This window comes from Rattus norvegicus, chromosome 1, assembly GCF_036323735.1.
Source record: "Rattus norvegicus strain BN/NHsdMcwi chromosome 1, GRCr8, whole genome shotgun sequence".
Classification (NCBI taxonomy): Eukaryota; Metazoa; Chordata; class Mammalia; order Rodentia; family Muridae; genus Rattus; species Rattus norvegicus.
The window spans coordinates 135,206,473-135,230,716 of record NC_086019.1 but is presented as its reverse complement, the minus strand read 5'-3'; the positions used below and the strand labels follow the sequence as shown (position 1 = coordinate 135,230,716).

The 24,244-nt window shown below is 39.9% G+C and overlaps 1 protein-coding gene across 6 annotated transcripts in view; it reads left to right on the top strand.

The window, feature by feature from the left end:
* Window positions 1-24,244, top strand: part of Mctp2 (multiple C2 and transmembrane domain containing 2) — a 232,954-nt gene that overhangs the window by 182,082 nt on the left and 26,628 nt on the right. For 5 of the 6 annotated variants that reach the window (XR_005505581.2, NM_001191625.2, XM_017589163.3 and 2 more), the window contains 3 exons: window positions 412-534; window positions 3,651-3,692; window positions 22,566-22,675. Coding sequence is in view for 5 of the 6 variants with exons in the window: in NM_001191625.2 (NP_001178554.1) it covers window positions 412-534; window positions 3,651-3,692; window positions 22,566-22,675 (275 nt within the window). In the remaining variant the exon portion in view is untranslated. Of the gene's footprint in view, window positions 1-411; window positions 535-3,650; window positions 3,693-12,449; window positions 12,522-22,565; window positions 22,676-24,244 lie in introns of those variants that run through there. The other variant, XM_017589162.3, reaches the window with a different exon arrangement.

Sequence of the window (24,244 nt, the reverse complement as noted above, 5' to 3'; positions counted from 1 at the left end):
CTTTCCCTGTGCGTTTCACCTTTCTTTAGAGCCGAATAGAATTCCACTCTGTATAGGCAGCATGTTTTTATTATTTTTCCATCAGTTGAGGGACATCTAGGTTATTTTCATGTCCCAGCTATAGTGAATAGAGCAGCTATGAACATGGTTGAGCATGTGTCTCTGTAATTGGAAATGTAGTCATTTGGGTATATGCCAGTAACGATATAGTTTGGTCGTATAGTTGGTGTATTTTGAGGTTTTCTTAGGAACTGCCACACTGTTGTCCGTGGTAGCTATACCTATTTATGCCTTCACCCCTTTTGAGTTATCCCTAAATTTATTCTTTTTATGCCAATGAATTAGCCATGTAAACTTCCCATCCTCTGTTTTAGCCAATAGTCATGGAGTCTTTATTTGTCTTCCTGGTAGGTGTTTTTGGTCACCGTCTGGAATTTTGAACTCTACATGATCCCTCTGGCAATGTTGCTACTCTTTCTGTACAACTTCCTTAGACCCATGAAAGGGAAAGCCAGCAGCACCCAGGACAGCCAGGTAAGCAAAGGTCCACAGAGTTCCTCCAATGTCCTGGTGAGGACTAGAACAGCAGCAGTACATTAGTACCATGACTAAATAAACCTTGCTCAAGCCCACCGTTGGAATCATGAAGCATGAGATACAAATCAGAGTTTGCAGAGCATGTGTTTTATCGCACATTCTGGAGCTTCCTTTCTATGATATCTTATATTCCCACATTTTAGTTCATGTTCTCAGTAAGCTAGGAACCCTCTGGATATTGACCCCCCTGGGTATTTCCTCCCTAGAAATCTGTGCACCTGTCTGGTTTCTGATAGGCTTCCTGGAAATTACCCTAAACCCTAGAGGAAAATCTTTGAGGTTTCCTTGGGCCCATCTAACATACTGTAAAAGTCTCTAGAAAACTGGGTTAAGCTGTTCTTCACCTTAAGGCTGGGGATTACCAACTTTCAGGATGCTCAGGAAGTGGGTGAGAATAGCCCCACCCTCTATTCCTACAGCCCATGATGTTTCCTAGTAGCCATTAACGTCCCTTTATGTGAAAAGATATATGTCCCTTCTGAAGGAAATCCCTCAGTGTCTATTTCTCTAACCCTCCTAACCCCCTTCATCCATCCCAGCTCAGGGTGTATTTTTCTTTTAAGTGAACAGGGGCTTAAGTTTGGTAAGTTGCTTTTGGATTCCACTTTCCCATTTCTGATTGAAGAAACAGATGGCTCAGTGGTTAAGAGCACTGACTGCTCTTCCAGAGTTCCCAAGTTCAATTCCCAGCAACCACATGGTGGCTCACAGCCATCTGTAATGAGATCTGATGCCCTCTTCTGGTGTGTCTGAAGACAGCTACAGTGTACTTATAAATAATAAAATCAAAGTTCTAAAATTTCTGGGCCTGCTAAATTTCTTTCTGAAACCATCATATACACATGAGTTTTTCCTTAATTCAAATGCAAGCTATTTGTCATGTATGTTTTCTTATTATCATATTTTAAATCAAGGTTAAAAGAATAGGTGTTTAGGGACATTTCTGGCTTCACTTAGGATGGAGGAAAGGAAGAAAAATTGAGCATAAGGTAGAGCCTGAAGAAATTCCAAAGTTCTCTTGTACTTGATTTTGATTACCTAACGGCGTACTCGTGGACACATATCAATGAGATAGGAGAACTGACTAAGCAAAAATAGATTTAGAGTTTGTGTGCATTTATAGACTAGATTTTATATGAATATAAATTCTAGTAAGGACAAATCTGTAATAGTAAATATTGTCAGCCCACATTGGTACAATGTTTAGCCACATTTTGTTTTGCTCCCTTGTGTATGAGATTCTTTTGTATGGATTGGTGTGTATACATATATGAGTACAGATGTTCATAAATACCTTTCGATTTAAGAAGCATATTCAAATCCACTGCTTAACTTAGTTAAGACAAATGAGGCAAGAACTTTAATTTTCATTTTGTCGAGGATAGTGTAGTGAAGGCTTAGAGCCACAGAGTGATGGCCCAAAGTCAGAGGGACAAACTGCAGAGATGGTGTCTCAAGATGATGATGTCTAACTTTCCCAGATGTAATATGTTTAACCCTCACTTCACCGCACACCACCAACCTTTCTTCACTGTGTTCCTATCTATCTATTGGCTTTTATGAGGCATGAATGTTGCTAATGGCGGGTAAGCTAATCTCCTGTACAGTCAGTGAGTGCCTTACAGACTGACAGCTGAAGTTAGTGAGGCTCATCAGAGGTAAGGGAACTCCAGCCTGAGAGAAGTTACTTCATGACTGCTCAGAGGTTTAGTGGAATAGTGTAGAGTACTCTGGTCACTTCTTTTAATAGTTATAAAACAGAGAATTGCTTAAAACTGTTAGAACTATAGTAAATAGGAAGTCTGATCTTCACAAGATTAAGCAGAAAAGTAAGTCTTCAAGTTGAAGCAATCTCTGGTTTTTTTTTTTGTTGTTTTTTGTTTTGTTTTGTTTTTTGTTTTTGTGGTGGTGGTGTGGTGGTGGTGGTGCTGCTAGTGGTACTGGGGTATGGTTTATTTTTTGTTGTTGTTTGTTTGTTTGTTTGTTTTGCAAATGGTTTCACTTTATATCCCTGAGTGTCTTGGTGCTGGCTGTGTAGAGTCCACTCTTAAATTCACAGAGATCCCTACCTCTGTCTCCGCAGTACTGAGAGTAAAGGCATCGGCCTTACAGTAACTATTGTTCACTTTGGGACATTGCAGTTGCATGATGTAAAGTATTTCTACCATGCAGAAAGGACATCTGAACTGCTCTAAATTAACCCAGGACGACACGCCTACAGTCCAGCCCTGCCCTAAAGTCTCAGTCCTGTTAGTGAATAGCACAATCTAAGAGTCTTTGGTTTGCTTCCCTTCTCTGTTCCTGTACAGTTCTTTTTTTTTTTTTTTGAAGCAGCAGCAATTTTTATTGGGGGACCCAAATTGAAAGTAAGTTTAAAATATAATTTAAACACACACACACACACACACACACACACACACACACATACATATATACATATATATATATATATATGTATATATATATGGTGCAATTGGTGTCTCCTCCCAGCCACCAGGAGCATCTCGCCCAATGAGTAAATCTCTCATAACAACCATTTTAAAAAGACATGTAAATATAAACACTCAGATCTATACACTTTGTGTTTTTTCATAGCTATGTACAGAGCCCCAAATCTGGGCCATTCTTAAGGGGGATTATATCTAGACAAATACATTTTCTATTGTAGACTGTTTCAGTAATGGCTGAAAGGGAAAAGAATGGTCCTTGTAAGTATTTTCAGATTTAACATAGCAATTGGTTTGTCAGCCAGACAAGAACAAACCTGTTTGCAGGAAGGATAATTTGGCTATTCATTTCGAAGGTGGATACTGTCAAAGGACACTTGCATAATAGATTTTTTTATACCTAATGCTTTCAAGTGGATAGTGGATGATACATATTGTTTATAACCTTGCCGCAGTGTCTCTGAACTTTTAAAGTGTGACTTTTTACAAGAGGATATAATGAGTTTCCAGCTCTATAAGAAAACTTTAAAATGCATGTTTTATTTTCATTAGGTAATCCCCATTGATGGTTAAACTTAATTAACAAATTATGGGGTTTCCTTTCAGGATAGCACAGACATAGAGGAGGAAGAGAAAGAGGAAGAGAAGGTAAGTGGTGTATTAATGTCAGATCCTTAATAAGAACTAATGTGGGCCACGCTGTGTTTTTGCAGGTTGTGTCTCTTTTGACTTTTTGACCGTATGTAATATTATAGAAATATTATGATTTAAAAAGAATCAACCTCTTGATTATTTAAAACAAGGTTAATAATATCTACCTCTTCTCTGATGTATAGGATAGCAGTAGTAGCTACCCTTCATATCTCACTGTGGTTATTTTCAATGAGAATGAATATATGTGTCGTTGTTCTGGTGGATATGGAGGTATTTAGCCTTTTCTAAGTCTGTTACAAAAGGAGAATCAAAGAGGGTAAAACAGAAGCAAATCCCTGAACTTTTCTAAGAGCCAGGACACAAGATGCTCCTTTTCCTGTCGCTGAAAAGAAAAATCAAGAGCAAATCAAGGGAAATGGCTGCTCCTTTAGGTTCACATCCCCTCCGTGGGGTGGTCACCCACTTTGGAGCCTGTCACTTCCCCAGCTGTTGCTGGCAGCGTTCTCTGCTATATGTCTGTGTACATCTGTCCTTTTTGTTCTCCTGGGACAATCTCTCAAATCTGCTGCTTCTGTTGTCATTACACTTCCAGGCAAACCTTCTGGAACAAAATGGAAAAAAAAAAAGTGAAGTACCGAATGAGAGGTTTTGAGCTTGATGGACTTCCAGTCCCTTAAAACCTGGGTGTGTGGGGGGCCATGGTGGTGGAATGGAGGAGGCTTGTGGGAGAAGAGAGGGCAGAAAGGAAGAACTGCAGAGCAAGTGTGCAATAGGAATGCCTGTGGAACAGACATTAATACAGAGGTTGGTTCTGTGACACCAGAGCCTTGCAGTTAATTGAGGGGAGCAGATGGTTTTGCCCATTTGAAGCAAATGAGTGTGTTACAGAGTGAATCTTCTCTGTTGTCTGAAGGTGATCATTACTAAAGATACAATAGAATAAAGCACAATATAGTTTTCAAAAAATGGCCTCTTTCTATAATATAAGTGATAGCTAATATAAGCATCTTTTTACATAATTATTGACTAACTGAATTGAGTGGTTTCTGAATGATCAAACCATTGAACGTTAGGTGAAGACCAAGCTCAGCACACGGATGGCTGTTTTGCTAGAAACTCTCAAGTGGTTATTTTAAACCTGTCTGAGGTCACTTGCTAGGTTCCCACCTTGTACTTCTGACAATGAGCTGTATTTTGGGGTTCCCATAACCTATCCCTGGAGTTTAACAAATTTCTAGAACTGCTCACAAAACTAAGGTGAATGCTTGCTTCCCTTTATTGGCTCTTGATAAATGATTCAACTTGGGAGCAATCAAATAGAAGACATGGAGGACAAGTATGGGACAGGGTAGGAGCTTCCACACTTTTCTAGGCCCAGGAGATCCTTACATTTGTATGCATAGAAACCTTCTGACATTGGTTGGTGCTTCTAGTAGTGTGTGTATGGATTTTTCTCTATCAATACAAGATTGACTAGATAAGTCATTGACTGTTGGTGATAGAGGATTCTGTCTCCATGGTTGGAGAGTCAGGACTTGAGAGTGGTTACTGGCAGATTTCAGTCCTACCATCAGATGCCTGGTTTCTGGGGTGTGATGCTCCCCCAATCAGGGGATTTTTCTGAAGACCCCACCCGAACTTAAACTTGGATGTGGAGGAAAGGGCCTTGTTGTGTGTAGCAAAAGGTTCCCCTCCTACCTCTCTAGACCTGGACCTGTTTCAGAAACTAAAGACAGATCCCAAATATAACAGAAAACACTCTTGACTTTCTTATCGCTTAGCAAAGCTCAAGAACTTTAAGAATTCTGGCCAACAGCCAGGACCCAAGGCAAAATATGTATTTCTTATTATATCACAATATCACACTAGGCAAAATTTAAAGTTTTTTTTAAAACAGAGCTTAAAATTGAGGCAGATTTTGTTTTATCTAAATCTGTTAAATATGCCACCCATGAAATAGGACCACATTTACCCCCCAGGGACACTTGTGATAGAATAGTTTTAGCATATCACATTTTTAAAAAGCTTCCAACAGGAGGGAATGAACCAGTTTGTGGTGGCTTGTAAGTGCAATCCCGGGGGGTTGTGAGGCTGAGGCAGGAGGATTGCTGTGAGTTTGAGAACAGGCTGAGGTAAAGAGTGAAATACTCTATCAAACATTCACACAGAAAACAAAGTATTTTGTGAACTCTCACTGGGCAGATGTAAAAAAAAAATGGATTCTCACCCATGATAGAGCACCAAGGAGCGGCTGAGGGTGGGGGATAAAGCATGGCTCACCATGATTAAATCTGTGACCCAAATCGGTTTATGGGGATTATTGTAGAACATGGGTGAGGAGCTACTTGTGGGAGCGTGGGTTAGCCAAAATCAGCTGCACTACTGAAAACGTTTTCTCACACATAAAGGACAACTTCCCCAAAGCTGCACAGGCGAATAACTCCCTACACCCACCTCAAGGCTAACCTTTCACAACCTGTATGCTCTAACACCTCCAGAGGATATGGAGGCTGTGTGAACCCAGACCAGATTCACACACAGCTGACTAGGAGGCATGGGAAGGAACGGCTCGAACTTCAAGTGAGGGTCCGGTGACTTCCTTGTGTCAGCGAATGTCAGCAGTTAACAGGCCTGGTCTTAAGTGTCTCTTGTAAGTAGCCACAGCTACACTATAAGGATAACAGCTCTCATGTGTTCTCCAACAGGCTATTAGGCAATAAAGTGCAATCCAGAGTCAATCCCAGAGCATGATCTCTCAAGAGTCGTTCTGGAGATGGAGCCGTATATACTGCATTTCAACTAGTTCTGGGCAAGGAAGACTGCAAAAAGCATCTAAAAGTGGCTTGCACAGAAATGGTGCAGGACTTAGTGTGGAGCTCCAGACAAAAGTGTTTTCAACTTGTCCTGTGGAGAGAGGGTTGGCAATGGGGCTGCCCTCACCTACTTTAGTGTACATTCAGTTCTGAGACTTTTCTATGAAGGCTTTTCAGTATATTGTTTTCACAGTTTGGTTATTACCATTGTATTTTGTTTCCTTGGTTTTGTATTTTAAAATAACTTTTTAAAGAAAAATCCAAAATGAGAAAAAGAAAGCTATCTTTGTTCTTTCTGATAAACACACCTTTCTGTTGCTAGGGAGCCTGGCATACTTTTAGTCTCTGCCTATATCGTGTCACTCTTGCTTCTTGCCTTAGGGTTTCTATGGCTACCATAAAACACCATGATGAAAAGCAACTTGGGGAAGAAAGGGTTTGGTTTATTTCAGCTCTCTCTCTCTCTCTCTCTCACAACATGGTACATCACTCAGAAACATCAGGGCATGAACCAAGTAGGGCAGGATCATGGAGGAGGGGCCTGATAAAGAGGCCATGGGGGGATGTTGCTTACTGGTTTATTCCTCATAGCTTGCTCATCCTATAGTGTTATAGCACCTAAGACTACTAGCCCAGGGATAGAATCACACTTGGTGAAATGGGCCCTCCCACATCCATTATCGATCAAGAAAATGTCCCATAATCTTGTTCACAGGCTAGTGTGTTCAGAACATTTTCCTAACTGAAGTTCCCTTTTCCTAAATGAGCCTTGCTTGTGTCAAGTTGTCATAAAACTAGCCACAACTCTTCTCTTGGGAATTTTCTAAACTAAAACTAGGTTTGTTAAACTTCATGTTCAGCACTAAGACTTCTTGAGGGCATATCCCATGTGTGTATCAATGCATCATTTTCTCTCTCTGGACAGGACCCCAGCACCATAATGTGTTTGTCTGATATTTGGCCAGGCAATGACAGGGTGACTCCCTACCACAGGGGATTGTTGAATGATCCTCTTCACAGAGTCCCCTGGTTTCTGCTGTGTGTTAGACACGAAAGAGCATGCTTCTGGGATCTGTAAAACACCCGAGCCAAGAGGAGCCATTTATAAATGATAAATATAGAGCTAGTCTCTTCAAAAGGAGAAGGGAGGGAAGCTACTCCATGCCACCCATCGATCCTGACAGTACCACACCTTCCTCTCCAGTTCCCCTGCCCAGCAAAAGCCATCACAGATGATTGAGGATGAAAGGCTGCTTGGCCCAGCTTCTCAGGGGAAGAATGTACTCCCATCTTCTGCCTTTCTCTGACTCATAGACCAGGACATGCATGGTCTGGGATCTGTCATAGTTTTATTGTCTGAGGTAGAGATGATTCTAAAATGACATCACTGTCACCTCTGGCTCCTTCTCATTTTTAGCAGAACACTGTACTTATCTATGTTAGAAACCAGATTGGATGTCACAATTCTGCCTTCTTTTCTTTTGTGATACACATATTTCTTGCAGGTAACTATATTTTTTGGCTCTTAAGAAACAAAGTATACAGAGTAAACTGCAAAGAAAGAAAAATCCTTCTTTCTTATACAAGACGGGGCATGGAAGAAATTGCTCGTTGCAACTATAGTTTTCTAGGGACCCCAGAACAAACAGATAATGGCTGAGTTCAGCCGACAACAATCAGTTAGCATTTTCTATTTTTATTAAATTTCCTATGTGGAATCCTGCATGTGGACCTTATTTGTACGGATGGACTACAATGAAAATTGCATTAATTTTCTACAGTAAAGGTCAGTAATTGAAGCATGAACCAAGAAATGATTGTGTAAAATGCTGTAACCCATATTTATGAAAGGTCACATTAGACAATAATATCTTGTTTTCATTGTTAAAAGTATAAATACTTTTCCAGAGAGTTTTTTTCTTTTTCCAGTCCAATGGTTACTTACATAGAATATTCCAGTATGTAATAAAATTAAAAAAAATTTGCTTCTTGCTACCAGAAAAAAAAGCCTGCTCTGATATTCACAGTATAGGTTAGTTTTTGTATAACTAGATGTCAGGAGACTTGAATGGCTTCTTCTTTCAGGGTCATTGATGGTGGCATGGATACCTGTCAGTGTTAATGAGAAAAGAAATCCATCCATTTATATCATTTATGAATAAAAACCAGAAAATGGATATGTTTAAACAAGAAATGTCTAAGTATTCATTGAGGAAGATTATGTAATAAGCAAAGATGAACGGGCATGACATGGACAGTTCCTGCCTAGAAAACAGCCTTCTGAGACTTCAGGGGCTGTCCATGGTTAAGAGCACTCACTGCTCTTGTGGGGAACATAGATTCTGTTGCCTGCACCCACATCAGGTGGCAAACAACTGTATATAAATCTCATTCCAGGGGGAATCTATTACCCTCTCCTGGTCTCTGTATGCAGCTGCATGTAGGTGACGTACAGACATACACTCAGACACATACATACACATTAGAAAATAACTCTTTAAGTAATTAGCATGTTATCACTGTCATCATTTCAACCGACGTCCCATCCTCACCTGCATGCATGCCGTGAATTTGGGAGGTTTTTTTAGAGTTAACCTGCAATGTCCATTCGATGTGGGACCCAGAGCTACCAGAGTTAATCCTGTTGTCTCTTCCCTTAAACTAAAGAATATTATTGACCACAGATTGTCTGTTTGTCAGTTAATCAGAGAGAGGAGTTTTGCTCATTTTTTTTGTGCACATGTCTTCTTAAGAAAGTAAAAATAACAACAGCAGCAAGCACACAAACACACAGGGAGATGCATGCACACAAACACACAGAGAGATGCATGCACACAAACACACAGAGAGATGCATGCACACAAACACACAGAGAGATGCATGCACACAAACACACAGAGAGATGCATGCACACAAACACACAGAGAGATGCATGCACACAAACACACAGAGATACATGCACACAAACATACAGAGAGATGCATGCACACAAACACACAGAGGGATGCATGCACACAAACACAGAGAGATGCTTACACACAAACACACAGAGAGATGCATGCACACAAACACACAGAGATACATGCACACAAACATACAGAGAGATGCATGCACACAAACACACAGAGACATGCATGCACACAAACACAGAGAGATGCTTACACACAAACACACAGAGATGCATGCACACAAACATACATATGCACACAGAGGCACACATAGACAAAAACATTCCTACAGACAAATACATGCACACACATAGCAACACAGATACATATGCAGACAGAAACAGAGACAGACAGAAAGACAAAGACAGAAAGACAGATACACACTGTGTAGATCAATCAGTGATTTTTGATAATTCTAGAAGACAGTACCAGTAATAATGACAAAGTATGGTATTATTAAGAAAAGAAAAATTCCAGGAAGCTTCTTTGAATGGTTAACTTTAGGTATGCAGTCAAGTGTGCATGTATGTGCACACAGTTTCTGAACAAGCACAAACCTATATGCAGAATGTAGTGCAGAGAACCCAATCATCAAAACTTCCAGGGTACTATAGTAAATGGTCATTCTGATTTAAGCTTTGATAATTTTATTGATGTGTTTTCTTTCTTTCTTTTTTTTATTGATGTGGTCCTTTTACTGCTAGGTTTCTACCACACTGTATAACTTTCAAGATTTTAGTAGGAGAATGGGTTGCAGTCAATTCTTAATGACCAGTGGATGTATGCTGTGAGTCACAAGAGGGCGAACTCCTGAGTTCCTAGACTTCTTTGACATATTTATCTCATGGACATTTCCTTTCTGAAAACCCAGTCTCCATTCTTCAAAGGGATGAGACTTGATTTCCTTCAGAAGCAATCCAAAGATGTTCTTAACTTGGTCCTGGGATATTATTCAGGTACCTCGCCTGCCAGGATACTGAGCAGAGTGTCCCTGGTACTTGAAGATGTTTTAAAACATCCACTGGAATGTGTTGTTCTTGGTATGTGCTTTCAAACAATGTGAAGCAAGACACACCTGGCTGTAAATTCCATGTGTCTTCTATGTCGTTAGTTATTAAGTAGCATTAACTGTTTAAAAGCACAGAGTCCAGTGTTCTGTTTCTTCAGTAGTTAGTACGACATCAAGCTGATTACTTTCCCATGTCTACAATTATTCCATAAAGCCAAGGGAGAATAGACTGGACACTGTATCCTGGTTATCCATGGACCATTTTTCTTACTAGAAAATTTTGTTCTTTCACAATGTCACACCAGTAAACTATGCATTATGGAACTCTCTCCTCCCCTCCTATTTCTCTCGTTCTTCTGACTTTCCTTCTTCTATCCCCCAAAAGTCATTTCTCCGTTCAATAGTTGTAGTTTCATTTACTGTTCTTAATAGTTTGAAGCTGCCTGTGTTGCCTTAAATTTGAAACTAACCATCAGGACTTGAAGAGATGATCACCAAGTACTCTTTTTATTTCCTTAATGACAGTAATGGTTACTCTTGTGTTTCCCAATGAAAATGACTGCTTCAATGTGGCCCATCCCACCATATTTTCCCAATTATCCAGAAAGTTTACAAGATACAATTTACATAATTTATAACTTGACAGTTTGTGAAGAAAATGGTGGGACATAGAGTTATCACATTTTTCCAACCCATAAAGTAATGTATGAAGAAATGACTATGGCAGTATTGATTTAAAACAAGATAGTAAGACATTTAAATACTCAAACTCATGAAACCATTAGTGACTTTATAATGTTTAAGCACTGCAGCCTTTCGTGTCCTTTAACTCATTCAGCACTCAAAATGTCCCCATGCTTTAGTTAACATATCTCATTGAAGAGAAATGAACCCTTCTGAGATTTCTCTGCCAGATTCATAGTGGGACTCAAATCCAGATCCTCCAAACTAAATCTTTTTGTTGTTGTCATTGTTTTGTTTTTATTTTGTTATTGTTGTTTTAAATATCTCTGTTTTATTATGGAAGTGGTAAAAAAACAAAGTCTTATAATAAGAAATTGTTAGGAGAGTGGTAAACAGTACAGAAGGAGTTCCTTGTGTCTTCGGTAGCATACATGGTTTTTGTAACCATTTTCCTTTTGAATTTCATGTTGTTTTATTTTATCTTGATAACCATTTCTCCACACAAAATTGGACTCTTTTCTTTTGTTTTAATTTTCTTTTATAGGATATTTTCTTTGTTTACATTTCAAATGTTTTTCCCTTTCCTGGTTTCCCCTCCAGAAACCCCCTATCCTATCGCCCCTTCCTCTGCTTCTATGAGCATGTCACTCTTTATTCATTTGTTTATTCATTCATTTATTCCGTGCTGAAGCAAGAGCAACATTTGTTGATGCCTTTCTCTGTAGCAGGTTCCCTGTAATATAAAAGTCATGGTCACAGAGGTGCTCCCAAGAAAACTACAGCACTAGACGAATCACCCTGGCATCAGGTTGGGAAGTTGTTGAGGCTGTTGGAGGAAATGCTTAGGGGATCAGGACAGTTTATAGGAGCTAATGTTTGTTTGAGTTATTTCAGTGTATGAGAATTACCTTTAGCTTTTGAAATGTATGGATATGTCTGTTATAAGCATCTTATTGTGTTTGCATGAGTGCGGAGGTCAGGGGTCAGATACCTTATCTACCCACTCCCCATCTCCTATTTTATGAGACAAGGTTTCTTACTGAACCTGAGGTTCATCGTTTCAGCCAAGCGGGCCAGCCAATGAGCTTCAAGAATCTATCTTGCCTCTCTGACCCCACTAACTCCTTCTCAGATGAGTGCTGACATTCCCGACTCTTTATGTTCATTCTGGGACCCAAACCAACATCCTCATGGGAAGGAGACAGGTACTTTAGGGAATCATATCCCCAGTCCTACCTTTTACTTCTGTTAATCAGATAAAAATCTTACCCATTAGTCTCTTCCCTTTCCTACCTAGGAGGAAGGTAAAGGATGCACACAACAAAGCCGAAACCAACACTCTTCGTGCGCCTACCGCCAGTAGCTCCAGGTACAAGAGCCATGAGTTGCCACGGCAGCATCCATTTGTCAGCTGGCCCAGGGAATCACTCCACCCAGCATTTGAGTCCTAAAGATTAAGGATGGCTGCTTCCTTTCCTTTGTGTGTTTCCAGTATCTTCCTCAGGATGTTAGGGGTTGTGATCTTTCCCTTTTCCATCCTTTCTTTGATACCAGACAAGACTTCTGTTTCAAAGCAAAAGCACATGTTGACAAACAGGAGGGCATAGCTCTTCGTCGGGATCAGATGGTTACAGCAGGGTAAAGCTGTTGGGATCAGGTATTGATTCCAAACAGTTTTGTATTCATGTCTCAAAGTGAAAGATCTACTTGAGATAGAAGTACTCTCCAGAAAGAGCACACGTTGCCTTTCCCATTTATTAAAAAAAAAAATAGTCTTTGCAGCTGGAGACATGACTCAGTGTTTAAGAGCATCAGTCACTCTTTCAGAGGATTTGCTGGGATCAGTTCCCAGCATTCCCATGACAGCTTGCAAAGGCTGTCATGGGACTGCAATGTCAAGGATTCTGATGCCCTCTTTTACTGTTCTACACAGATACACATATAAAATAAAAAATAAATAAACCTGACACTATCTTTGTGCATGCATGGCTATGAGTGGGCCTCTAGATGCATATACATGCCACAATACATTTATAAACATTGGGGAACAACCTTGGCTGTTGGTTCTTGCCTTCTACTGTGTTTGGGACAGGATTCATTTTGGTTTTCACAGATATGTACTCTGGGCAAGCTTGCCCATGGCCTTCTAGTGCCCCACCCCCAATTTAATAGTATGCCACATAATATTGACTCTGTGCACCTGAACATGTGTCATGGGCTAAACCCTGAAGTGGGTTCCTAGTTGTTGAAGCTAGGGTCCTTAGGGAATACATTTTAATAACATGTAGCAGAAATACTGATTAGAACCCCTTCGTTAGCACAGATATTCAGGGGTTTTTTTCCATACTACATGCTACTCAATCAATTTCTAATGTTGATCATTCAGGTTTTCAAATTACAAATTCTCTCACATTCAATGAATTAAAACAGACAGTGCATTTCCTCTGGCTAAAGCCCCAGTGCTGCATCTTTCATCTTGGTGGCTGACATTACTGGAAGATAATCTTGAGATAAAAATTTTGTCTTGACCCTTTGGGGACTTGTGAGCATTCTTTAACAAACACCACTCAAATTTTAAGCATGTCAAAAGTTTTTTTTTTCCTGTCAGGGTCAATTTTTAGGCATATCTCCCTGATTTTGCTTAGATAATTAATAGAGAAATGAGTGCTTTTCTAAACCAGAACAAACTGGAAAGATGTAAAATAATGTACTGATTATATAATTAATTCTCAGTTGTAAATTCATTTGACGGTGTTAATTCTCTCCCAGAGGCTCAAAGCTCCACCATTGCACCTACAGAGCTGTGTTCACTGGAGACGTGAGGTAGCCAACAGGGCCTTAAGGAAGGCAAGCTCACCTGATGTATTCTCTGTGATTTTTTTCACTTTAATAGAATGAACAGCTATGTTATGCCACAGGCACATTATTGATCCTTAATTCAACTCTCTATAAAACTCAGCCAAAGACTTGACCTTCTAATGCCCTCTAAACAAATGTCCAATTTAAAACAGTGATCTTGCATTCATCTATACATGATAAACACTTTTTAAAAATTACTTTTATTCTTTTAAAGTCCACCTGTTTCTCCCCTTCTGGTCCCCCTCCCACACACAGTTCATCATCCCATTCCTCTCCCTACCCCATCTCCAAGAGGATGCCCACCCCCCGCCCCTGCCAGGCCTCCCCACTCCCTGGGGCATCAAGTCTTTCATGGATTAGGAGCTTCTCCCACTGAGGCCAGACCAGGCAGTGTTCTGCTATATATGTGTCAGGTGCCTCTGACTAGCTCATGTATGCTGCCTGGTTGGTGCCTCAGTATCTGAGAGATCTCAGGGGTTCAGGTTAGTTGAGACTGCTGGTCCTCCTATGGGGTCATTGTCTTCCTCGGCTTCTACCAGCCGAGAATTAAAACTTGTTCTTTTTTCTTCCCCCTTACTGATACTCATTATTATAGTGTATGAAACAAATCAAAGCAGGACTGGATAAGCTGGAGCGATGGATAAAAGTGGTTAAAATGACTGGTTAACTCAAGCATGAGGATCTAAATTTATATTCCCAGCACCCACATCAACAGCAGGAAGGCAGAGTGGCCCAAGTATAATACGAGCCCATGGGAGGTAGAAACTGGATCCCCAGAGCAAAGCACCAAGCCCCTCGCTCAACTAAGAAACTCTGCCTAATTCATAAAGGATCAAGACAATGGCATCAACGTCTGGCATCCACTTCCGCATACCCCACATGTGCACATGTACGGACATTCACACAAACATACATGCCACATGCACACACGTAACCAAAAGGACCCTTGTGAGATTGGATTCTGGATTTGAAATCTTGTTTCTCCCCTGTGCTATCGATAACAGGTACTCGCACATCCAGTAGACCTCCGGTCATGAGGAGTCTACTTAAGCCTCTATCCTTTTGCGGGTTTATAATCATAAGGAAGACCCCGCTGTGGTTGTGCAGTCAGTTGCAATCATCTTGTTCATTTGTGCAGTCGCACCAATGGTCATCACTATTTTCCTACCCACAGTTCTCTGTATGAGTCAGATGCCTCTGTGGCGAGAGGACCAGGGGCGTGCAGCCGCTGTCTTGTCTTTCTGAATGAATCACTCTTCCTCTTCCCAGGCAATGTGGTGTCAGCAGCAGATGCAATGTTGTATCTGCTAAACTGTTATCACCACATCCCCTGGTTCAATCTGAGATGTGTAAATAAAGCCAGCGGGGTGCACATCCAGCTGCTAGACGATCTCTCAGAGCATCAGGGCTACATGAACAGACTTGTCCCAGAAGAGCCTTCCTTAAGAAACCCAAATGCATCCCAGTATTCTTAGTTAGACAAAAGGCTGTTCGTCCTTTGTCTTTTTGCCTGCTTGAAGGGAAGGGGTTCAGGTTAATGATGGTATCAGGTAATTTGCATATGTTATAAAGCTTCTCTCCTGATTTTTAAAACCAACTTTATTCAAACCTAGACATATCTGGGAAAAGGGGCTCTGAATTGAGGAAATACCACAATAAGATTGGCCTCTCAGGAAGGTTATGGGCTATTGTTTGAAATGAATGGTTGATATAGGAGGGTCCACTCCACCATAGTTGGTGCCTGCCCTGGGATTTAGTTATAGAATGTGTAAGAAAACATACTGACCAAGCCAGTAAGCTGCATTCCTCCGTGGTGTCTGCTCCAGTGCCTGCCTTAAGTTTCTGACCCAGCTTTCCAATATGACAGACTACAAACTTCAGAATATATACCCTTTCTTCCTCATGTTGCTTTTGGTCATGGTGTTTTATCACAGCAATAGAAAACCAACTAAGACTTCTCATCTTTGCCTTCCACCCCGACCCAGGTCAAGATTGTGTGAGTTTCAGTTTTCAGAACTGCAGCTAAGATTCAAATGTTAAAAGTCATCATGCTTGCTGCTAAAGAGGATCTCTGACTCCCGAGTGTTCAGGTTCTGGTCCTGATGTGTTCATGCAGAAGCAAAGCTAATAAGACATAATTATGGCAGGCACCACATCCAAGGAAGGGATTAGTGTTGGTCTTATAAGGTAGAATGTCTGTTCCTGAAAGTGATATTGTAAAATGAAGACTCCCTGAAAGCTTGGGCCATTTTGCAAAGGTTGTTTTCCATTGCTGCTAACTGAGATGCCAGTATCATGCTCTTTGAATCTTTCAGCCGTGAGAATTGAGAGCCAAATAACCTCTTTACTTTAGAAACCACTTACCTCGTGTATTCTTCCATAGCGATTCAAGTTAGCTAAAGTGCATATGGACCTCATCCATGTTGTTCAGAAATATACATGTTTTTATAAAAGTATAAACAATACTAAAGGTTTTCTCAGCCTTGTTACATGGATACTCTTTAATTTTAAAATCATAAGATTGATATATCTTATTTGAAATAATTTTATAGCGTAGGAGCAAAATGTTAGCTACTATAAAAATAGAATGTGCAGATATAGTTCATGTGTCTGAGGAGCTGTACTTTACATTTTATCTGAATTTTCATCTATTGATCTATTGACCTAAAATCACTGATTACACATCAGATTCTTAGATGAAAATAGGAGGAAACTTTTCCTCCAGACATTGCCAAAAAAGCACCAAATAATACCCATTCCTAAGAAAGCAACATAAGAAAATCCCAGAAAAAATAGGAGGGAGGAATACTTAGCAGGAGCCAATGTTTCAAAATGATGCCATTATAAAGAAATTAGAAGAGAAACCCGGAGACACCAAGAAAGCAAATGGAAAACTAAAAAACAAAAGTACATAATGCACTAGGTACCTCCTTTATGAGTGAGACCTTCTTAGTAGTCCAGCCCCAGATTTAAGTCCATTGCTATATGTTTGTAAACACCATTTTCTTACTGAGACTAGTCTCTACCATCTTGGAAACAGAAGAATTAATGTTGGTGCCTGTGGGGCTTGCCCTTTGACAGATTAGTGGCTTAAAGATAACTTTAGAAGTACAGAAAATGAATGTCTTGGGGATTTATTGCTTTGAGGAGGCACCATAACCATAGCAACTCTTATACAGGAAAATAGTTAATTGGGGTTGGCTTACAGTTTCAGAGGTTTAGTCCATTATTGACATGGTGTGAGGGAGGCATGGTTGCATGTAGGCAGACATGGAACTAGAGGAACTGAGAGTGCTACATTTAGGACCAGCAGACAGTAGGAAGTAAGTGCCACACTGGGCATGGCTTGGGCTTCTTAAACTTCAAAGCCCTTGTCCTAGTGATATACCTCTTTCCACAAAAACCACACCTACTCCAACAATGCCACAGCTTCTAATAATACCATTCCCTATGGACCAATGGGGGTCATTTCCCATCAAGCCACCATAATGAATAAATGTGTAACTGGATGACTAAGGGTAGAATTATGGCTGGATGTAAAAGGACAGATAGCAGTCAGTATATGTGAGTGCCCTGAAGAGGCTTCTCTAATTCCATAGGATTTAATTTCAACATATTAGTTTTATAGATTTATGATACCTAGAATGTTGGTTGGTATTTTCTAAATACCTGTCAGGTTTCCAGGTCAATGCAAACAATCCTTTGACATCCCTGTTCTTTCCCTGTATCCACTGATTTCTCTTAGCTCTGTGGAGACCCTGCAGCAATTTTGTGGATTCCAAGAGTGCAGTCAGATAGACCCAGCTAGTCTTATCTTCTTGTCTACTTAGTTCTACCATTGAATAGGACAGTGGGAGGGTGGGAAAGATGCCAATCATATATGTAACTATGAAAGTACAAATACCACCTTCATGTAGTATAGAGGCTATTATGCCTTGATCAATATAAAGGGACATTGTCAAAAGAGCACCAAAGCTATTTAAAGAACAAAATATACCCCCTATCCTAATCATGAGGATACATCCTCCAGATGGGCCTATCCCATGCCATATTATAGAAGGTATAAGAAATACACTTCATTGGGATGAATATACTGGGAAATATTGATCACTTCCTGTACTTGCTGGTTTTGCATGTCAACTTGACACAGCTGAAGTTATCAGAGAAAGGAGCCTCAGTTGAGGAAATGGATCCATGAGACCCAGCTGTAAGGCATTTTCTCAACTAGTGATCAAGTGGAGAGGGCCCAGCCCATTGTGAGTGGTGCCATCCCTGGGCTGCTAGTCTTGGGTTCTATAAGAGAGCAAGCTGAGCAAGCCAAGGGAAGCAAGCCAGTAAGTAACATCCCTCCATGGCCTCGGCATCAGCTCCTGCTTCCTGACCTGCTTGAGTTCTGGTCCTGACTTCCTTTGGTGATGACCAGCAATGTGGAAATTGTGAGCTGAATAAACCCTCTTCTCCCCAACTTGCTTCTTGTTCATGATGTTTTGTGCAGGAATAGAAACCTAACTAAGACACTTCCTATACTAATCAATTGCAGAGGAAAATGATATATCATATGTCCCTGTTTTTCCAGGAAAATTTAATTGTTAATAGTCTTCATTTTAGAGCTAAATATTACATTTAACATTTACATTAAAACAAACTGGATCACGTTGCTTAGACTTGAAGCTTTTCCAGTGGCCACTTCTATTACCCTTTGAAATCTCTCTGTAGGTAGCCAACCTCTAAAGGACAAACAGTGAGTTAAACCTAAAAGGCAAGCAGAAATTATCCATCCCTGACTCTTTCCAGGGACTAGAACTAGTTCTCCCTAGAGGTAGGCTGTGAATGATCACAATAAAACAAAGTACCAGCCTATTTCTGTCTCAGAAACTTGTGGAAACTTATCTCATTCCTCTGTCTCATCATTCACCTGCTATACCAGCCTACTGTGCCATGCCGTGGACTGGGCAACAAGATACACAAACCTCCATACTGCTAATTCAGAATAGTTAGTGCAAAGAATAAGAAGTATGCAAATGTATGTTAAATATATTCAAATTTAATCCATGCCACAGATAAGATGATGGAAAACTAGCCTGGATACAAGATTAGGTTTTATTTCTCCTGCTAGATTGAATAATATGTACGTAAAAAATTTGTATAATGCACTTTAGTATTTAAATAAGAATGATACATATATAGTTTAATACATATATTTTAAATACACATAAACTTATAATTTAATTTAAATAAAAATGATACCTATATAATATACCTATATAGGTATTTAATAAATAACAATGCTCTGATATTATTATCCTAATGGTAGTTGTTGGTATGCTGACTGTATTTTAGATTGCTTGGTTTTGCAATAGTAAAATACCCAGGGGTAGGATAGGTAGCCATTCAGTGGAAAAGCCTACATAGTTCATGATTCTGTTAGTAGGAAAGACTGGTACCTTGAGGGAGTCCTAGTGCTATATCACATCATGGAAGAGTGGAAATGGACAAGGATATGGAAACTATCATTTATTTCAAATTATGATAAATCTATTTGAACATGAAATATAGTATACCTAGAAATATAAGCTAGCAAACCCATAGTCATTCTGAAAATTTTCTATAAATTATTCAAGTAAGGAAATACCTTATTGGAAGCACTATCTATAAAAATCTAGAGAAAGTTCATAGCAATGGATATTAAATCTATCCTATGGATATAAAGTTGAAATTACAGCACAGAATTAATGACTTCTTCCATCTGTACCATTTATTGTGAGTTTTCAGGGTACCTAAGCCCTTGAGGAGAAAGTCGCTCTTAATTTTGTCTACAGTAGTGTTGATTAAGACGCTGATTTAATGTCCATTAAATTCAACTCTGAAGATGGTTGAGAACAACTTTATGCATATTAGAAATGAGAGGATGGGTCTGGAGAGATGGCTTAGCAGTTAAGAGCACTGACTACTCTGCCAGAGGTCTTGAGTTCAATTCCCAGCAACCATGTTGTGGTTCACAACCATCTGTAATGAGCATCCAATGCCTTCTGTCTGGTGTGCCCGAAGACAGCGACAGTGTAGTCACATACATGAAATAAGAAAGGAAGGAAGAAAGGGAGAAAGAAAGGAAGGAAGGAAGGAAGGAAGAAAGAAAGAAAGAAAGAAAGAAAGAAAGAAAGAAAGAAAGAAAGAGAGAAATGTGACAGGCTGATAGAAAAGGAAAGGGAAACGACACATAAAGTATATTTGTTGAGTGCGTCTGAGTGTTTGTACCATGCACAGCCATTCTTTGAATGTCATCTTTAAATATTCATGTAATCAGCATAATGACTTTATTTAATGCATATGTACTATATATTTTTGTTCTTAACAATGCATTATAAAATGAAATAATTTTTATAACGTATCTAATAGATCAAAATGAATTAGTTGATAATTTAGAAAGTACAGGATTTTAATTGCTTTGACTTAAAAATATGCAAGTCTGAGTCTCATCTGTGGATACCAAATACTCAAAGCAAAACGTCAAATTCATTTAAATACTGAAAAGATACTGTCATAATCCTTCATTAATTTGGTATACTAATTAACACTTAAAGTTTTGGTTCTTTTGTAGAGGTAAAAAAAAAATGAAACAATTAATATAGGAAGTTTCTTAGGAAATTGAGCCACACAGAAACTTGAATCATTTTCTAAAAACTTGTTTTGACTCAAAGTCAATGCTGCTGCAAAGAGGAAGCTCCTTTGCCCTTTGGGTCAAGCTCTCTGGAGCCTTCAAATGCTCCTTTGTAAACACAGGGCTTCTGTGGCAGACAGAGATGGGTTTTGACCATTGTGCCCATTCATAGGCATTGTGGGTTGCTGGGTATGAGTGAGGTCGCCTTGGCAGCATGTCTAATTTTTAGCATAAACTGCTTAAAGAATAATAATAAGGGGAAAATAATTTAAAAGTTGAGGATAATGAAACGGTCTTGCAATGTAGCCACTGCAAGAAGGAACACCCTCAATGTTTCCTTTGATACCAAATGATGGGATCGGGACTACTTAAATGAATGAGTGGATTACACATACCGGCCCTATTGGTGCTTTTACCTCTAACCACCACAGGGGGCGCTAGTTTTCCCACTCCATTCATGGCTGTTTTTAAATGAAGCAGAAATAGAACATAAAAATTAGTAATTTATCTTTCTTTGAGTCTGTGTTTGCATATTTTGTTTGTTTTTTTCTTTCCCCCTTCCTTCCTCCCTTCCTTTCATAGCATGGAGGGTACCCTAGGAGTGGTCGCCTACTGAGTGATTCATCATAACTCTAACCCAAGTAACAATCTCTTGTAGCTTGGTTGTAAAGGTGATTAAGACCCTTACTGTATATAGCAAGCATAGTAGGCGAGGTGGATGCAGAGAGATGAGAGTAGGGAAGAGATTAGCCAAGAAATAGTATAAAATATGTTGTAGCAATTTGTGTAATTATTTGCATAATCAATTAATAATGCTATAGCTACTTAACACAGTAAAATGTATTGAAGATCTTCTATACACCACTTAGAGAGGTAACATTCTTAGACAGTGGATACTGAGGACATGTATAGCACTTCAAGCTCATAAACAAAGCACATAATCCAGTGCCAGATCTGCTTGCTGGGTGTGTGACACATAGGTCTCTACGGTCCAGCTGCCTATGGCATGTCTTTGATGCTTGCTTTGGTTCTGATATAGTTGCCACAGGTTGGCTGAAGTTTTGCTGGTGTCTGCAGTCTATTGGGAACATGATTACAATGTAACAGTTTCAGCAAACCATTGAACTGAGAATGGAATCCCGGTTGGAGGCGTTACAGAAAGGGTTGAGAGAGCGGAAGGGGCTTGCAACCCTTAAGAACAACAATTCCAACCAACCAAAGCTCCTAGGGACTAAACCACATCCAAAGAGTACGCATGGACAGAACCGTTGGTCAATATGGCTCCAGCTGCATATGTAGCAGAGGATGGCCTTTTTGGGCACCAATGGGAGGAGAAGCCCTTGGTCCTACCAAGGCTGGACCCCCAGTGCTGGGGAATGTGGGGTGTGTGTATAAGGGGGGTTGGGCAGGGGGAACACCCTCATAGAAGAAGGGGAGGGGGATGGAATAGGGGGCTTATGGCCAGGAAACTGAGAAAGGAAATTAACATTTGAAATGTAAATAAAAAATATCCAATTAAAAAAAAGGAAGTCACAGTACTTGGAAAGGTATTGTTTTTACTCCAGAGCGACCTGTTCTTACTGTGGTGCATATCTGCAGCACTGTCATAGAAGATGGAAAAAGTGTACTTTAGGCAACCAGAGGAGAGAGGAAAACAGCTGGACTCGCTGGTGTGGTTATAGTATACTCTACAGGGACCTGAAGTTTCTCAACCCAAGGACGTTCTGTTATCACTTTTAGATCCTAAGATTGTGACTGGAACCGCACCAACCAAAATAGTAAACTGGCATTCATATCTTGGAGCCAATAAACATGTGTGGAAATGTGGTTGTTGCCTTGAATTAACTTTTTGTTTTCTAACTAGCTAATACAAATCTTGCCTTTTGTGTTTTCTAGGAGTCTGAGAAAAAGGGAATAATTGAGAGAATCTATATGGTCCAGGATATTGTTTCCACTGTCCAGAACATCTTGGAGGAAGTCGCTTCTTTTGGAGAAAGGATTAAGAAGTAAGTTCTTCCCACGTTCAGTGGTTTATAAACTGGACATGGTTCCCACAGGATGGTGGAGGAAGAGGATTCTAGCATCCTCTAAACGATGAAGAAAGCATTGGAATTACTCAAACTGGGGTTTGGTTCATGTGCCTTGTCCTTTGCGCTTGTCACTTGACAGATGTGGGGAACTTCAGAACTGGGATGACAATACGGTTCTGTTTACGTGACTTTTTTTCACTGTTATTGAAAATAAATTCTTCATTGAGCAGTGGTGGCACACTGGTGGCTTTAATATCAGCGGAGTCAGGAAGGTCTCTGAGTTCGAAGCTACCCTGGTCTACAGAGTTCCAGGACAGCCAGGGCTATATGGAGAAACTCTGTCTGGAAAAACAAGACAGAATGAAAAGATTCCTTTCTTACATCATATATGCTGATTATGGTTTCTCCTCCCTCCACTCTCTCCAGTTCCTCCCCACCTCCTCTTCTATCCAGATCAGCTCCTTTTCTGTCTTCCCTTAGAAAGGAACAGGCTTTTGAGAGAGAACAACCAAACATGGTAAAATAAAATACAGTAAGATAAAACAAAAACTTTTACATTGAAGTTGCACAGAAAAACAAAACAAAACAAACAACAAAAGAAGAAGAAGAAGAAGAAGAAGAAGAAGAAGAAGAAGAAGAAGAAGAAGAAGAAGAAGAAGAAGAAGAAGAAGAAGAGCCCAAGAGAAGACACAAGAATCAGACCCACTCATTTTCTCTCAGGAGTCATAAGAGAACATTAACCTGAAAACCATCCTACACATGCAACGGACCTGGTGCAGACTCATGCAGATCCTGTGCATACTGACTCGGTCTCTGTGAGCATATCTACTAATCATGCCCTTTTCCCTTTGAAAAATATTTTGGTTTTAGTGAAAAGCCCCTTGATTGACTCAGTGATCAGAGGGGAGCAAATGTGATCCAAGGGTTCTTTAAATCTGAACCCCAGAATCCAGCAAATCGCTAGAATTTTCTTATTTATCCATAATTGGTACACAACTAAGGGTATATTAGGTAGAGGGACATGAAATGATTTCACCATCTCCAAGGATATCTTAGGAACATTTTTTTTCATTTTGGTTTTTCAAGACAGAGTTTCCAAGTGTAGCCCTGGCTGTCCTTGAACTCACTCTGTAGTCCAGTCTACCCTCAAACTCAGACATCCACCTTTCTTTGGCTCCCTAGTTCTGAAATCAAAGGTGTGCACTACCACTGCATATGAGGACTTTCCTTAACATTCTACAGGGTACACCGTTCATCCTACTAGGCCCTGTGAACTCTGACAGAATTATTCTGCTGTTTACTGTTGTTATGTAAACGAGCAGGTATGCTATGTGCCCAATACAAATGTCTTTACAAACAAAAGAAAAATCAAATGAACAAAAACAAATCCAAACAAACAAAAAGGCAGGATTCCTTTTTATCAAACCTAGCCCTTTATGTGCTACCGTGTACTTTTGGCTCACTTTTTAAATGGGGGCTTACGGCCTTATGTTATGCCGTATTAATGTGTACAAGAGCATCTTTATCTGGTATGATGTGAGTCTT